We start from the raw sequence: 18,054 nt of genomic DNA on the forward strand, positions 1-18,054 counted from the left end.
TCTGGTGCTCCCTCCTCTCCTTTCTTCTCCCGAAGCCTTCCATCCCATGATCCTTTCCCTTCTCCAGCTCTGTATCACTTTCACCAATCTCCTTTCCAGCTCTTAGCTTCATCCCACCCCCTCCGATCTTCTCCTATCATTTCGCATTTCCCCCTCCCCCCACAACTTTCAAATCTCTTACTATCTTTCCTTTCGGTTAGTTCTGACGAAGGGTCTCGGCCCGAAACGTCGACGATGCTCCTCCCTATAGATGCTGTCTGGCCTGCTGCGTTCCACCAGCATTTTGTGTGTGTTGTTAAATGTATTTATTATTACTTTTTTCTTTTTGTATTTGCACAATTTGTCAGTCTTTGTGTGTAGCTTTTCATTGATTTTATCGTACTTTTTGTTCTACTATGAATGCCTGCAGGAAAATGTATCTCAGTAGTATCTGGTCTCATTTCCCTACTTTGATAATAAGAAATTACTTTAATAGATGTTAGGAATAAGCAATAAAGAGATGTAGATCTTCCTTGGAAATGGAACTGGAAGTCATTGAAAGGTGCCCAGTGGGGTGTGAAATGCAAAAGCAACAAGCTGCAGAAGGCTTAGTGAAAGATCTTTGGGTTAGAAACTGCTTTTTGACTGTCTATGCATCAATGGATTGATGAAAGCTATAAATAGCCTGAATTTACATTGGAAAATATCTGGTTTTGAAAACATTCTGCTATGCCTGTGCCAACCAAGCAAAAGGCCAAATAAAAGTCAGTAGTAAAGGTGTTCAACTGGCTTGATGCCTGGTACAGAACATACTCTGCACTGTAGCAAAATCAAATACTATCCCGTCCCTCCAGCAGCCTGGGAGGCTCCTTGTTAATAAGCCCTCACTATTAGACATTCCCCTCCCTTGATTAAACATTTATCTTTCATCCCAATGCTCTTGAACTCAGTGATCTGTTCTGACCCTGAAAACTTTCCAGGTAGTGGTACTCTCCAGTGCAGACCCTGAACGTAATTATTCCGCCACAGGCGGCTGACCAAGGACCCAGCCTCTTGAGCACTCTCCCTGAATCTTTCCGTCTCTTTCTCTTCCTCTAAGACTCTCTTTAAACCTATGGTATTGCAACACCCTGGGAAAAATATCCCTGTCAACATAATGGATCCAGGGGTACATCGCTTTCACTCGTGGTGATCACCAACAGGCCAAGCAAGCGCCACTTCACTCCTGCGGCTCACTGTCTATAACTATTAAAGCATCTACAGACAGCGATTGAAATACTCAACAGGTCAGGCAGCATATGTAAAGAAAGAAAGCCAGCCAATGTCACACCTAATGCAGTTTGTACTCCTACAGTAGCTGTTCCTAATGAACATAGATCAGCCTCTCTTAGTCATTGAGAAGTACAGCTCAGAAACAGGCCCTTCTGCCCATCTGGTCAATGCCAAAACCATTTAAGTTGCCTACTCCCATCAACCTGTACTGGGACCATAGCCCTCCATGCCCCTACTATCCATGTACCTATCCAAACTTCTCTTAAATGTTGAAATGAGTTTGAATGCTCCGCTTGTGCTGGCAGCTCGTTCCACACCCTCACTACCCTGAGTGAAGAAAGTTCCCCTCATGTTCTCCTTAAACTTCCCACCTTTCACCTTTGACCTAAGACCTCTAGTTGTCGATCCACCAAACCTCAGTGGAAAAAACCTGCTTGCGTTTACCCTTTCTATACCCCTCATAATTTTTTATAACTCTATCAAATCCACACAGTCTTCCACATTCTAAAGAATACAGTCCTAACCTGTTCAATCTTCCCTTATAATTCAGGTCCTCCAGACCTGGCAACAGACCTAGTAAATTTTCTCTGCACTCTTTCAGCCTTATTTACATCTTTTCTTAAGGTAGGTGATCAAAACTGCACACAATTCTCTAAATTAGGTCTCGCCAACATCTTATACACCTTCAACATAACACCCCATCTCCTGTACTCAATGTATTGATTTATGAAGGCCAATATGCCAAATGTTTCAATGGGATGTGACTAAACACATTGATGAAGGAAAAGCAGTAGATGTAGTGTATATGGGTTTCAGTAAGGCATTTGATAAGATACCCCATGCAAGGCTTATTGAGAAAGTAAGGAGGCATGGGATCCAAGGGGACATTGCTTTGTGGATCCAGAACTGGCTTGCCCACAGAAGGCAAAGAGTGGTTGTAGATGTGTCATATTCTGCATGGAGGTCAGTGACCAGTGGTGTGCCTCAGGGATCTGTTCTGGGACCCCTACTCTTTGTGATTTTTATAAATGACCTGGATGAAGAAGTGGAGGGATGGGTTAGTAAATTTGCTGATGACACAAAGGTTGGGGATGTTGTGGATAGTGTGGAGGGCTGTCAGAGGTTACAGTGGGACATTGATAGGATGCAAAACTGGGCTGAGAAGTGGCATATGGAGTTCAACCCAGATAAGCTTGAAGTGGTTCATTTTGGCAGGTCAAGTATGATGGCAGAATATAGTATTAATGGTAAGACCCTTAGCAGTGTAGAGAATCAGAGGGATCTTGGGTTCTGAGTCCATAGGATGCTCAAAGCAGCTGCGCAGGTTGACTCTATGGTTAAGAAGGCATACAGTGTATTGGCCTTCATCAGTCATGGAATTGAATTTAGGAGCTGAGAGGTAATGTTGCAGCTATATAGGACCCTGGTCAGACTCCACTTGGAGTACTGTGCTCAGTTCTGGTTGCCTCACTACAGGAAGGCTGTGGAAACTATAGAAAAGGTGCAGAGGAGATTTACAAGGATGTTGCCTGGATTGGGGAGCATGCCTTATGAAAACAGGTTGAGTGAACTCGGCCTTTTCTCCTGGGAGCGACGGAAGTTGAGAGGTGACCTGTTAGAGGTGTATAAGATGATGAGAGGCATTGATCATGTGGATAGTCAGAGGCTTTCTCCCAGGGCTGAAATGGCTAGCACAAGGGGACACAGGATAAGGTGCTTGGGAGTAGGTACAGAGGTGATGTCAGGGGTAAGTTTTTTACACAGAGAGTGGTGAGTGCGTGGAATGAGCTGCTGGCAACAGTGGTGGAGGCGGATATGATAGAGTCTTTTAAGAGACTTGTGGATAGGTACATGGAACTTAGAAAAATAGAGGGCTATGGGTAACCCTGGTAATTTCTAAGGTGAGGACATGTTCGGCACAACTTTGAAGGACTGTAGGTTTTCTATGTTTCTATGAATTATTTGTTCTATCACACTGCTCAGTACCCTACTAGCCTCTGTGTAAGACCTACCCTAGTTGGTCCTATTGAAGTGCAAAATGTCACACTTGTCTACATCAAATTCCATTTGTGATTTTTCAGCCCATTTTTCCAGCTGATGCAGATCCCTCTGCAAGCCACGATAGCCTTCCTCACTGTCCACCACACCCCCAATCTTGGTGTCATCTGCAAATTTGCTGATCTAGTTAGCCACATTATCATCCAAATCATTGATGTAGATGACAACCAACAAAGGTTCCAGCACCGATCCCTGCGGTACACCACTTGTCACAGGCCTCCAGTCAGAAAGGCAACCCTCTACCACCACTCCCTGGTTTCTCCCACAAAGCTAATGCCTAATCCAATTTACTACCTCATCCTGAATGTTGAGTGACTGAACCTTGTTGACCAGCCTCCCATGTGGGACCTTATCAAATGCCTTACTAAAGTCCATGTAGACAACATCCATTGCTTTGCCTTCATCTACATTCCTGGTAACTTCTTCAAAATACTCTATAAGATTGGTTGGACATGACCTACTATGTTTGAAGCCTTGCTGACTAACTTTAATCGGTCCATGTCTTTCCAAATTCTTATATGTCCGGCCCCTTAGAATACCTTCTGATAACTTTTCCACAACTGATATCAGACTCACTGGCCTATAATTTCCTGGTTTATATATATTTTTAAACAGAGGAACACCATTGGCTATCCCATAATTCTCTGGTGCATCTCCAGTCACTAAGGATGTTTTAAATATCTCTGCTAGGGCCTCAACAATTTCTGTACTTGCCTCCCATAGGGTCTGAGGGAACACCTTGTCATGCCCCGGGATTTATCCACCCTGATTTGTCTCTGGGTAGCAAACACCTCCTCCTCTGTAATCTGTACAGGGTTTGTGAAGTTGATATTGCCTTGCCTCACTTCTATCAACTCTATATCTGTCTCCCAAACTCAAATGCAAAGATTTCATTTAAGATCTCCCCCATCTGTTTTGGCTCCACACATGGATTACCATTCTGGTCTTCCGGAGGACCAATTTTCTCCCTTGCAGACCTTTTGCTCTTAACATATCTGTAGAACCCCTTGGGATTCTCCTTCACCTTGTTTGCTAGAGCAACTTCATGCCTTCTTTTGCCCTCCTGATTTATTTCTTGAGTGTTCTCTTACATTTCTTATACTCCATAAGTGCCTCATTCGTTCCTATCTGCCTATACCTGCTATACACCTTTTTTCTCTTAACCAGAGCCTCAATATCTCTTGAAAACCAGGGTTCCCTACACTTGTTATCTTTACCTTTTATTCTGACAGTCACATACAAGCTTTGTACTCTCAAAATCTTATTTTTGAAGGTCTCCCACTTTCCAAGCACACTTTTTTCAGAAACCACCCTGCACCAATCCACTCTTGTCAGATCATCTCTGGTCTTTCTCCAATTTATAATCTTAACCCATGGATCAGAACTACCTTTTTGCATATTTACTTTGAAATTAATGGCATCATGGTCACTGGATGCACAGTGTTCCTCTTCACAAATTTCTGTCACCTGCCCTGTCTCATTCCCAAATAGCAGATCCAGTATCACACGCGCTGTCATTGGGACATCTATGTGCTGATGAAGGGAGCTTTCCTGAACACATTCGACAGACTCTATCCTATCTAGTCCTTTTACAGTTTGGGATTCCCAGTCAATATGTGGGAAGTTAAAATAATCTGTACTTCCTCCTTGATGGTAACAATGAAAAGAGGGTACATCCTGGCTGAGAGGGTCCTTAATGATGGATGCCACCTTTTTGAGGCATTGCCTGTTGAAGGTGTCCTCAGTGCCTGGGAGGCTAGTGTGCAGAGCAGAGCTGGCAGAGTTTAGAACTTACTGCATCTTTTTCTGATCCTGTACAGTGACTTCCACACCAGAAAGTGATGCAACCAGTTAGAATGTTGCCCATGGTACATCTGTAGATATTCATGAAAGTGTTTAGTGACATACCAAGTCTTCCTTGTAACTGCATCAATATGTTGGACCAATGATAGATTTTCAGAAATTTGAAACTCAAGAACTTGAAAGTGCTCACTCTTTCCACCTCCGATCCCTTGATGAGGACTGGAGTGCTTTCCCTTACCTTCCCTTTTCTGAAGCTCATGATCAATTCTTTGGACTTACTGACGTTGTGTGCAAGATTGTTGTTGCAATACCACTCAACCAGCTGAGTTACCTAGCTCCTGTATGCCTCCTTGTTGCCCGCTGAAATTCTGCCAGGAAGTGGTGTATCATGAGCAGGTATATAGATTGTGTTTGAGCTGTGTCTAGCCACACAGTTGTGGGTGTACAGTGAGTAGAACAGTAGGCTAAGCACTCATCCTTCAGGTACACCAGTGTTAATTGTCGGCAAAGAGGAGATGTTGTCTCTGACTGTGGTCTCCCGGTGAGGAAGACAAGGATCCAGTTGCAGAGGGAGGTACCGAGCTTGGAGCTTGTTGATTAGAACCATGGGTGGATTGTGTTGAATGCTGACCAGAAGCCTGATGTAAGTATTGCTTTGTCTAGGTGATCCAAGGCCACGTGAAGAGCCAGTGAGAATGAATCCACTGTGGACCTATTGCGGTGATAGACAAATTGCAGTGGGTCCAGGTCCTTGCTTAGGCAGGAGTTGATTCTGGAAGCACTTCATCACAGCAGGTGTGAGTGCCACTGGATTATAGTCTTCTTGGGCACTGATATGATTGTTATCCTTTTGAAGCAGGAAGGAACCTCGCAATGCAGCAGTGGGAGATTGAAGATGTCCTGAACACTCTCAGCTGTTGGTTGGCACAGGTTTTCAATGCCCTTCCAGGTACTCCATCAGGGCCTGATTCTTCCAGAGCAATCTCATCTGCCTTATTGCCCCCAGCTATTTCTACACAGCTTTCCCTCATTCCACTTCAATTTCCTTTGGAAGTTCTTAATTGTTCCCCTATTCCTCCATTACAGGGGAGTCCTGGATTCTCACTGCTCTACCTTGAGAAGGCTTCTCCTGACACCATCTTGAACCAGCTGCCAAAGGGAACAGCATCTTTCCACTGAACCTGTCTGATATACCCCTATCAAATCTCTCTTTTATTGAGTATGCCTGCAAGAAAATGTATCTCAGGGTTGTATATGGTGACATATGTGTACTTTGATAATAAAAAATTTACTTTGAACTTTAAACTTTGATCCAAGGAAAACAACCTCATCGTCTCCATTCCAACCTCAGTCCATCATTTTTAACCCTGCCTGTTAACCCTGACACTCCCTTACAATGGGCTACAGATGTCAGGAAGCTTCTAGCTGTCTTAAATCTGTAATTCTTCTATTCCTAATGGGACTAGACATGAATTTGCAGGTTACAAATGCAGTGCACAGAAAGGAACAGGCCAGGGAGTGAGAGAGTTCCTGATGTTGAGAACACCTCATCTTGAGGATACATTACAGCACAGAAAGGAACAGGTCAGGGAGTGAGAGAGTTCCTGATGCTTACAACTCTTGGTCTTGAGGATACATTTAAGCTCAGCCTGAGTCCAGCTTTGAATTGGTAGATGTTGAGGGCAGGTTGACTGCTTCACACCCTGTGGGAGTTCCCAGCCTCTGGTCCATGAGCTAGCACAGAGAGGGGTCCAAATCACTGAAAAACCCTGTGATGCTAATTCCCACCCACTTACTCTGCTCCCTGTAAACTCATGACTCCTTTGCTAGATTGTGCCCTAACTCCACCTACAGGAGCATCACAGTGGGCTGGATCCAAAACAACAATGAGATGGAGTACAGGAAGGAGCTAGAGAGCATAGTAGATCGTGACACGCTGTCAATACTATATCTCCCTCAATGTCAGCAAAAAAAAAGAGCTGATCACTGACTTCAAGATAAGGGGGAAGACCAATGGTGGACCACAACCTTGGCGTAGGGTTTGGAGGCTTGCGTGCCTCAATGACCCCGAGAGTCAGTACTTGTATTTTGGCTCTTGGTCACCCATGCTAAACAGGTCAAAGGGTAAGGGTCAGACTAAGAGTGGTCCACCAGTCCTCCAGGTTCAGGGGTTCACCTCAGGGTTAACAACCTTGACTGGTCAAAAAAAAATTGTTACAGAGACAGCAATGAAGATTCCTTCTGTACAGACAGTGATAAATGGCAGATAAACATGTTTAACTCTGTCTGTATGGAAGGATTCTTCAATGCCAGTCAGGGTTGTTAGCCCTGAGCTAACCTGGAGGACCAGTGGACCTCGCTTAGTAACAGGTGGCAGGTAAGTAAGTAGAATATCATCAACAATTTGTCCTGGTTTAGTTGGCCAGTATTTACCCCATATTCTGCATTCTGTTATTTCTTTTTATGCGGCTTCAATGTACTTACGTATGGAATAATCTGGCTGAATGGTAGACAGACAATAGCACTTCTTTGTATTTCAGTACATGTGACAACGTTAACCAGTTGCTAATATTATAAACGTATTACCAATTAACAATTACCCCAGCAAACTCTCCCCGCCGAGTACTTATTTCATTTTCGTAATTTGCCAGCTGAGCAACCACTTGCCCAATGCTTAATGAGCTAGTCTTAGCAAACTCTGACATTTGCATCAAGCACATCATGAAAGGCACAACTCCCTCATTATATCCAAGGTGACTATGTCAAACTTTGTTTGATTAGCGCTCCGATGAAGCACTTTGGAATATGTTACCAGATTAAAGGGACTGCAAGTAGAAAATGGATTTATGTGGAACCTTCCCCATGCTTTGAAGTTGAAATGTGGGAGTATTAGTATGCAATAAGCATCATATATAGTACTTCACCCTTTAATAGAAGCATAATGTCACGTAGGATAGTACCTGTCTTCCTATTAAAAACTGGGTAAAGGGAATTCAATAATGCATTCAGATATTTTTGCTCGTGTGATCAGAGGCTGCTGGAGATTTACAAATGTTGAAAACTGTTGCTCAGAGAGCCATGTCAGTAAAGGCTTTTCTCCTCCATTTTGCACCAGGAGACGAACAGCCAGCACTTCACTAGCATCTTTCTCAGGGTCGCCTGTGCAGAATTGTCAGCGCTGTCAGGTAGGGCCACCCGACAATCTGTACAGCATGATTCCCCCAACAAGTCACACAGCCTGCAAACAGGCCTTTCGGCTCATCAAGTCCATGGTGTTTACACCAATTCAACACCATTCAACCCCATCTTACTCTCCCCAAACCTTCCCATCAGCTCCACTCACCTACACCCGCTAAATAATCCACCAATGCTCACGTCTTTCGGCTGTGGGAGGAAACTGGCGCACCCGGGCAAAACCCATGGGGTCACAGGGAGAACATGTAAACTCCACACAGACAGCGGCGAGCAGCGGAGGTCAGGATTGAACTTGGGTCGCGGAAGCTGTGAGGCAGTGGCCTTAGTTATTGGTTTGAATGTGAGGGGAAGGGGGCTAAACTTGTCCCAGGAGGCTGCTATGACTTTCTTAAAACAGAAGAACCATTAGGTCGTTATCATGTATCTGGAAGATGTGGTGGCATCTTGGTTTAAGGGCTCACTCTCTCAGTGCTGAACTGTCAGCAGTGCATTAACAGTATCAGCCGGAATTATGGGATCAGAGCCTGTGCAGGGAGATTGGATTTATGACTTTCAGAGGAGACACCCAGTGAGCCACTGGTGGAATGAACAGTTCCAACAGCCAGCAAACTTTCTCAACATTGCAGTCCACCTGTATCAGGTCCAACCCAGCATCGTGGATCCAGGCTGTGAAACCAGGCGATGGCTTGGACCCACCGACATTCAGTGCTGAGATAATTGCTGTTGGGAGTCCAGACAATGACAAAGCCATTAGGTAGTGTCTGCAAGGAAGCATGGGGACAAACAGCTAGGTGGGTTGTCCAGTGTTACACCGAAGGGGTGCTACACTGTCAGAGATACCACCTTTCAGACAGGATTCTCAGCTGAGATTATGTCTGTTGGCTGTAAAAGATCCAATGAAAGAAAGAAAGTGCAGAGTGATGGATTTTGGGAAGTTAATCCAGGGTAGGACACCTGTAGAGAGGGGCAAGACCCCAGGGAATGTTATAATAAAAATGTACACAGCTCCCTGACAATGAGGTGTGGGACAATTCTTTCACAAAAAGGGCAGGGTGTATCTGGAATGAGCTGCCAGAGGAGATGGTGGAGACAGGAACAGTAACAACATTTAAAAGACACCTGAACAAACAAGGTATAGAGGGGAATGGAATTAATGCAGGCAAGTGGGATTGGTGTAGGTAGGCAGGGTAGTTGGCAGAGATGCTTTCGGCTGAAAGGCCTGTTTCTATGCTGTGTGACCCCATGACTCTAAGAGCAAGAGAGCTTTCCTGGTACCCAGAATAAATATTTCTCTGTCAAATTAATACCGATAAAGCAAACCACCGGATCGATCACATTTCTGTTTGTGGGAGCTTGCCATGCACAGGTTAGCTTCGGGAGTGTTGCACTGGCTGCATAGTAATTCCTGACCTTGAGAAGGGCACCGTGGAGATGCAAGGTCGCACTTTGGGTTGCATTGGAGCCAAGGTGTCTCGTGAAATTATTTGGTCTAAAGGTTGACCTTGGAAGAGATTTTGGGTCAGACATTAAATTGCAACAGCAGTACTCCAGACTGGTGAAAAACATTAATATAACCTTCCCTTTGCTAACTTCTTCTTTCCACCTTGCTCTGTCTCCATAGACTTAGTATTTACAACTCCTCGTTCAATATCAACCAGTTGGATTTTATACCTTGATGCCCACCTAATAAAAGGTAAAGTTGCCTAAAGGTTAAACTTATACTCTGGGATCATGAGAGTGTTGCCCTCTCCCCAGGCAGTGGGATGGCGTCAGTGTGAGTGTGCCCTACCCAGCCTAGAATGCATAGCTGAAACTGCTTCAGACTGTGCACCAGAAGTTGTCAACATCTGTCCATCAGTTGCTCAGGGAAGGCGTGCTGAGCGGTTCAAGAACGTCATTAGACCAAAGCCAAACCCCAACAAAAATGAATTCAACTCAACTGGAGCCCAACAGTTATAGCTCCAATTGAACTAGTCACTGCATTTGCCGAGTTATCTGATGAATTTGGCAGTCAGTCACAGTGCCAGAGCCAACGCCACAAGATGCAAACCGCAATAACACTGCCTGCATCGATAAGGAGTCAGAAGTGAGGAGCACAGCCAGTGGGAAAATGGAGGTCTGAGGTTGCTGCTGCCGATTAGCACGGGATACGCAAAAGGGAGAGATTGCTTCAGTCTGCCTGTCCTTCGGTCACCATGAGCAAATGTTGCATTGTTCTTGAACTTTCATCAGGGAGACTGTCTGGATGAAATGCCACTCTATCACATCATTCCTGTCACACACAACAGATATTTCCCACTTGGAGACTTTGACCATTACCAAGACAACTCTCCCGAGACAGTATATAAGGAAGATGGACATATCATAATGATCGCCCTGGGGCTGTTGCAAGGTTAGGGCTCCTCTTGTAAACACAAGTGGTTCAGGACCTTGGATCCTGGATAAGCAGGAAGCCACATTCAATACACATTTCATCTCATTAAACATCCATAACCTCAGAATTGGTGCCTGAGGACCAATGTTCAGGAATACTCACTGATGTGTAAAGATATCCTTCCCCATTCATGGCCACGTAGAGCCCCGTCTTCACACCCTGAATAGCAACGACTCGAAGTCCCACTGGCATGAGGTTGAACAATGCTGGAGGGATGAAAGGAACAACACGGTTAGTGTGCAGGCTGTGTGGTGAAGAGGGGCGAACAGGTGGAGTGAGATGATGATCACCGAAATGATGGCCTGCATTATTAGGGAAGAGCTGAACAAGCTGGAACCCCAGAATAGAGTCATACAACATGGAAACAAGCCCTTTGGTCCAACTTGTCCATGCCAACCATGGTGCCCACCAAGTTAATTCCTTTTGCCTGCATTTGGCTGATATCCTATTAAACCACTGAAGGTGGGCTGATGTAGACTCTGGAGGATGTGGATGGGTTTGATAAGGTGGACAGCGAAGAGATGTTCCACTCTGTGAAAGAGCAACCAGAACCGTGAGCCAGAGATTCATTACAATCTAGTTGGGAGCTCAAGACAAACTATTTTATGCAAGAGATCAAAATAACATTAAACATAAACAGGAGTAGGCTGCTCGTTTTAGAATAGCTGCAGAAAAGGATAGGAACCAACAGTAATTTGGAGAGGGGCCAATTTCAATGGGACAAAAGCAGATCTGGCTTGAGTAGATTGGAATCAAAGCTTTGGCAGGCAAAACTGTGAATGAACAATGGGGACCTTCAGTGGGAATGTTTCAGCTGTAGTCTCGGTACGTTCCCCCAGGGGACGGCAAAAGGAAATTAAAGGTGGAACTCACAGGTGACCAAGAATTTAGCAAGCAAGAGGAGCCTGGAAAAAAACTGCCAGGTTGTTAACGCAGATGAAAACCAGGCTGACTACAGAAGCTGAGTGGAGAAACAAAGAAGGAAATAAAAGAGGCAAAAAGAAAGACCCTGAAGATGCTGGGAATCTGAAGCAACGCACACTAAATTGTGGAGGAACTCAGCGTCTATTGAGGGGAATAAACAGTTGGTGTTTCCTCTACATTGGTGAGACCTAACATAGATTGAGGGCTGCTGCATTGAACATCTTTGCCCCATTCACAAAAGATGGTATTTCAGGGTGGCCATCCATTTTCATTCTACTTCCCATTCCCATTCTGACATGTCGGTCCATAGCCTTCTTTAATGCCATGATGAGGCCACTCTCAGGGCTGGAGGAGCAACACCTCCTATTCAGTCTCTAGACTGACAGCATGAACATTGATTTTTCTAACTTCTGATCATTTTTCCTCCCTCTATCTCTCTTTTTGGTTGTCAAGCCGAGGGGTGGTAGTGGGGACAAGCTCCTGCTACCTAAAAGTGTTCCTCACAGCATGCGCCTCAAATAGCCTCTGACAACCAAGTCCAACTCTTGGCCTTCTCGTGGGGCTTAGCCTCTAAGCCCAACAGAACTGTTTCTACTGACAGGAGAAGGGGCGAAGGCGGGTCCTGGCGCCTTAAAACCAGTGCTTCGGGTAGGTGGAGCTCGTCAGCCTGGGAAGGCAGTCCGTCTGAGAGAGGGAAAACTCTGATTTCAAATCTCCGCTGCCTTGCGGCCATACCCACTCATGGGAAAGGCTTCGGGGGTAAACCCTGAGGACAAATCCGGAGCTGGAGTCCTTAAGGCAGTCCAATGTTGCCTTCAAACTCGTTCTGGCAACTCCTGCGACGACACCGGTGCCAAGCTGTATCGGCCCTTGCCCTTCCCTTGGACAACATCGTTGTCATGGAGAAGGGAGACTTGCAGCATGGGCAACTGACGGTCTTCCATACAACCTTGCCCAGGCCTACGCCCTGGAGAGGACACTCCAGTAGATTTTCCAGGTGCAGATCCATGGTCTCATGAGACTAACAGATGCCACCGTTCTCTCTTTTTCCATTCCCATTCTGGATCCCCTCTCACCCACTTCTCTTCTCCTCACTTGCCTATCACCTCTCTCTGATGCCCCTCCTCCTTCCCTTTCTCCCATGGTCTACTCTCCTTTCCTATCAGATTCCTTCTTCTTCAACCCTATACCTTTTCCAAATATTACCTCCCAGCTTCTCAACTCATCCTGTCGCTTCCCACCCATCCAGCATCCCTCTCACTTGACTTCACCAGCTTGTACTCCTTCCCTTCCTCCACTTTCTCATTCTGGCTTCTGCCCCCTTCCCTTCCAGTCCTGTTGAAGGGTCTTGGCCCAAAACGAAGACTGGTTATTCCTCTCCAAAGAGGCTGCCTGACTTGCTGAGTTCCTCCAGCACTTTGTGAGGTGAATAAAAGATGGGCAGCAAATACTAAAACGGTTCAAAAATATTCAACATGCATGCAAACAGGATGTTGGGTGTAGGAGAAATTAATGGCTGATCAGAGAACAAATGGGAAGGTTTCTTAGGAGAGGCAGGGCAGGGGTCCTGACTCAAGTTACCACTGAGGTAAAAAATCCCATGGAATCTCAGCAAAAAAAGTCAACATTCTAAAAGGGCAGAATATGGAGTTACTCAAGTAGCTAACTATCCTCAGCCAGATAGTCTGTGAGTGAAAGAAGACTGTGTGGGCTGAAGGTGCCATTTTCATACTCTCCCAACCTTCTGTAGATCCAGGGGCTGTTCCCGAAGGCTGGTAAACTACAAATTTTATACAGTCAATGCTTCAGGCCAAGACTCTTCATCTGCCTAATGAAGGGTCTCGGACAGAAGTGTTGACTGATCACTCTTACGCTGCCTGGCCTGCTGAAGTCCTCCAGCATTTTGCGTGTGTTGCTTGGATTTCCAGCATCTGCAGATTTTCTCTTCTTTACAAACATTACAGGCTTTTCAAAATGCTCCTGGTGTAACGTCAACTGTTTCTATCTCCTTACCTATTAAGGAAATGGACTTATCGTTGAGGGAACATAGTGAAGGTTCACTAGATTGGTTCGACGGATGGTGGTTTTGCCATATGAGGAGAGGCTGAGTGGACTGGGACTGGGACTGCGTTCAGTTGCGTTTGGAAGAATGGGAGGCAATCTCATTGAAACTTGTACAATACTTTTTGAGAGATGAGCTTTATTTGTCACATGTACATTGAACCATTCAGTGAAATGTGTTGCTTGTGTCAACAACCAACACAGTTTGAGCATATGCTAAGGGAAGCCAACATGGCATATCCACAACCTACCAGCCCTAACTCTTTGGAGAGTAGAAGGGACCCAGAGCAGCAGGAGGAAACCCCCATGGTCACAGAGAGTGCGTACAAATTCCCTACAGACAGCGGTGGGAACTGAACCCTAATCACTGGCTTTGTGAAGCATTGCACTCAGCCCTACACTGCAGTGCTGCCCACCGGGGTTTCATTAGACTGGATGTAGGGAGGGTGTTTCCCTCAGCTGACGACTCTAAGACCAGTGGGAGAAGTTAGGGAGAAAGAGTGAGGACTGAGACTGGGGAGCCATCTCTACTCAGGACGTGGTGAATCCCTGAATTCTCTATGCCCAGCAGCTGTGGGACAGCAGTCATTGTGTGCATTCAAAGCAGAGACTGGTAGCTCTTTGGAAGCAAATCCAGGAAGATGGAGAGAGTGTTGAAAACCTGAGGTGCTGAGGTGGATCAGACGTGGTCATAGGTTAGGGGCTGAGGGACCTCCTCCTCCTCTTGGAGGGGAACAATGGCCAGAGTTCAGGTTGTATAACCTGGTTGAAACACAGCACTCTCTCTCTCTTTCTCTCTCCTCCCTCTCTCTGCACCCTCTCCTTCTGTCACCATCTCTCTGTTTGTTTCTGTCTCCAGTGCTACTACCCCTCCTCTCTCACTCCCACTCTCCCCATATCTTCCTCTATCCTTTTCTCTGTGTTTTTCTCTATTTCTGCTTCTGTGTCCATCTTTCTCCTCTTTATTGCTCTCTCACTCTCTCTCTCTCTTTCTACCCTCACTCTCTTCCTCTTTCCCTCCCTCCCCCTCTCTCCCTCTCTCCCCTCTCTCTCCCTTCCTCCCTCTCACTATCTTTCTCCCCCTCGCTCCCTTCCCTCTGTTTGACTCTATCTTTGTTTCTGCCTCCCTCTCTCTCCTCTGCCCTTTTCTCTGTTTCTGTATTCAGCTGTCTCACCTCCTCTTTATCACACTCTAACTCTGTGTCTCTCTAGTGTCTCTGTCTGTGTCTCTCCCCACCTCTCTCTCCACTCAATCTCACATGCTCTGCCACAACCCCAAAGGCAGGGCCACCTTCTGATTTTTGGAGGCATCAATGGGTAACATGTCAAGAATGGAAATAAGAGTTTTGAAATAACCACTTACATTTAATGAAAAAGAATGTAACTAAGCCTTTGAATATTCCAAGAATCCTGCATATCTGCTTGCATTTATGTGATGACTTTTGCCCCAAGCTTACTCATAATAATCCTTCAAAGAAAACTTGGCACTAGGCCAAAGAGACAAACTTCGCCACAAGCAACCAAAAGCTTGGTGAGAGGATTGTTAAGTTGAGGGGGGGTGGGGGGGATAGGGTGGAAGTTTAGGGGGGAATTTGGAGAACTTAGGTATGTGAAGACACACCTATCCACAGTAGAGGAATGGAAAGGGAATGATTAGAGGTGGGAACAGAAGATCTCTACAGGCTTTCTTGGGTTGGAGGAGGTTAGAAAGTTGGAGAGGTGGGAAATAATAATAACTATAATGAAAGACTATATCTCACACATATGGTGCACAGTGATCAGCTGTACTTTGAGTATTGTGTTCATTTCTGGAATGATGTGGAAACTATAGAAAGAGTGCAGGATGCTACCTGGATTGGAGAGTATGAGCTATAAGGACAGGTTGGACAAACTAGGGTTGTTTTTCCTAGAATGCCTGAAGGAAGTTCATGAAATCAAGTGAAGCAGAGATATAATAGACTGTCAGAGTCTTCTCCAGCATAGAAATGTCAAGTACCAGATGCATGCATTTAAAGTGAGAGGGAGACTGCTCCGAGGAGATTCAGTAGGTGAGATAAGTTTTATTCACAGAGTGGCGGGAGGCCGGAACGGGCTACCAGAGATGGTGGTGGAAGCAGATGGGACAGTGCTGTTTAAGAAGCTGTTAGATAGACACATGAATATGCAGGGAATGGAGGGATATGGATCGTGTGCGGGCAGAAGGTTAATTTGGCATCGTGTTTGGCGCAGACTTAGGGGGCTGAAGGGTTTGCTTCTGTGCCGTGCTTTGCCATGTTCTACATTCTTTCAGTCACAGCCCAAGAAATAGCAATTGAAAAAGATTGTGCATAATAGTTCTAACTTCATTTAGAATAATTAGTTTGCTGACCTCAGATTCAATTTCCCACATTCAGCACAAATCCCTCTAAGCCCACCCTGCCATGTACCTATTCAAGTGCTTCTTAAATGATACTATTGTACCTGCCTCAACTAATTCCTCTGGCAGCTCATTCCGTATACTCACCACCCTCTGCGTGAAAGAGGTTTTAAATTGTTTCCCATTTCAACCTAGCCTTATTCCCCCTGGTTTTGAACTGCCCTAAACTGTCACCATCGTTGTCTTTGTCATCGCACCTGAAGCAGCCTTTAGTATTTGACATTTCTACCATGGGGAGAAGATTCTGACTGGCTACCATATCTGTGCTACTCTTGATTTTATGAACTTCATTCGGGTCTCCTCTCAACCTCTGGCATCTAGAGACATCAGCCCTGGTTTGCCCAAATTCTCAGGGAGTCAAAGGAAAATGCAGTGTAGAAACAGGCCCTTTGGCCCATCTAGTCTATGCTGAGCCATTTAAACAGCCTATTCCCACTGACCTGCACCAGGACCATAGTGTTCCATATCCCTAAACTATCCATGTACCTATCTTACACATTGAAATCGAGCTCACATGCACCACTTGCTCTGGCAACACATTCCACACTCTCATGACCCTCTCAGTGAAGAAGTTTCCTCTCGTTCCCCTTCAACCTTTCACCTTTAACGCATGACCCCTATCGTAGTCCCACCCAACCTCACAGCAAAAGGCCTGATGGCATTTACCCTAACTATACCCCTCATAATTTTATCAATCCTCCCCTCAATCTTTCTACATGCCAGGGAATAAAGTCCTAACCTATCCAATCTTCCCTTACAAATCAGGTCCTCCAGTCCCTACACCATCCTTGTAAATTTCCTCTACATTCTTTCAACCTTATTTACATCTTTCCTGTAGGTCAGCAATCAAAACTGCACACAATACTCCAATGAGGCCTCACTAATGCCTCATGCAACACCCCATCTCCTGTACTCAGTACATTGATTTATGAAGGCCAATGTGCCAAAAGCTTTCTTTACATCCCTATCAACCTGTGACCACTTTCAAGGGATTGTGGATCTGTATTCCCAGATCGCTCTGTTCTAATCCACTCCTCAGAGCCCTGCCATTCACTGTGATGCACCCTGATCGGTCCTACTGAAGTACAATACCTCGTACTTGTCTCCTTGTTGCTCACATTCTCTAATCTAGGCAGCATCCTAGTAAACATCCTTGCAGCCTTTCTACAATCTCCACATCCTCCCTGAAATGGGGTGACCAAAACTAGTACTCCGAGCACAGCCTGACCAAACTTCTATTCAGCTGATCATGTGCACTGTGTGAAAGAATGCAAGGTCAATAATGTGATTAAAATACCACTGCAGTGAGACATGGCCCACACTGTTACCATCACGTTTCTTATTACCCACGTTTCTTATTGATGTCTGAGTATTGTCCCCCACAGGAAGTTGTTGAATCCAACCCGTTGGATGATATATGGGAATGAATTGGACATTGTTCTTAGGACTGGATAGATGAAGGGGTATGGACTAGGGTGCAGAATTTGGAACAGTCAATGGCAGAGGAGGCTCTGTTTGTTGTTAAACAAACACCAGCTTCAACGAGATGGGGTTTTACACCAACCCAGGAGATCTCAGATCAGTATTTGAACTGAGAGTGAACTTTCACAACCCCGGGACACTCCAATTAACTTAACAAAAGATACATCAGATTTAAAATGCATTCGCCACTCACTGGAATTACCGCTGTCATCCTTAGTTCCGCCAACAGCTCCATCTGCGTTCATCTGCAGGTAGAAGCCTTGCCTGCAATATAACCTGGTCACTATACCCTTGAGCTGGGAATCTGAAAAAGACACGGAGAATTCCAGTTGAGAGTCACTTGCATTTCCACCGTGGTCTTTGAATTCATCTCAAAGCAAAGGTGTCAGACCGCTATTGCAAAACGTGGAACATTACCCCCTCCACCAAC

General features: G+C 45.4%; 1 protein-coding gene across 14 annotated transcripts in view; it reads right to left on the reverse strand.

Moving 5' to 3' along the window:
• Positions 1-18,054, reverse strand: part of fgf14 (fibroblast growth factor 14) — a 510,234-nt gene that overhangs the window by 102,193 nt on the left and 389,987 nt on the right. For all 14 annotated transcript variants that reach the window (XM_059970534.1, XM_059970540.1, XM_059970539.1 and 11 more), the window contains 2 exons: positions 17,818-17,928; positions 10,844-10,947 (listed from right to left, as the gene is read on the reverse strand). In XM_059970534.1, coding sequence (XP_059826517.1) covers positions 10,844-10,947; positions 17,818-17,928 — 215 coding nt within the window. The remainder of the gene's footprint in view (positions 1-10,843; positions 10,948-17,817; positions 17,929-18,054) is intronic.

The sequence above is a fragment of the Hypanus sabinus genome, chromosome 5 (genome assembly GCF_030144855.1).
Source record: "Hypanus sabinus isolate sHypSab1 chromosome 5, sHypSab1.hap1, whole genome shotgun sequence".
NCBI lineage: Eukaryota > Metazoa > Chordata > Chondrichthyes > Myliobatiformes > Dasyatidae > Hypanus > Hypanus sabinus.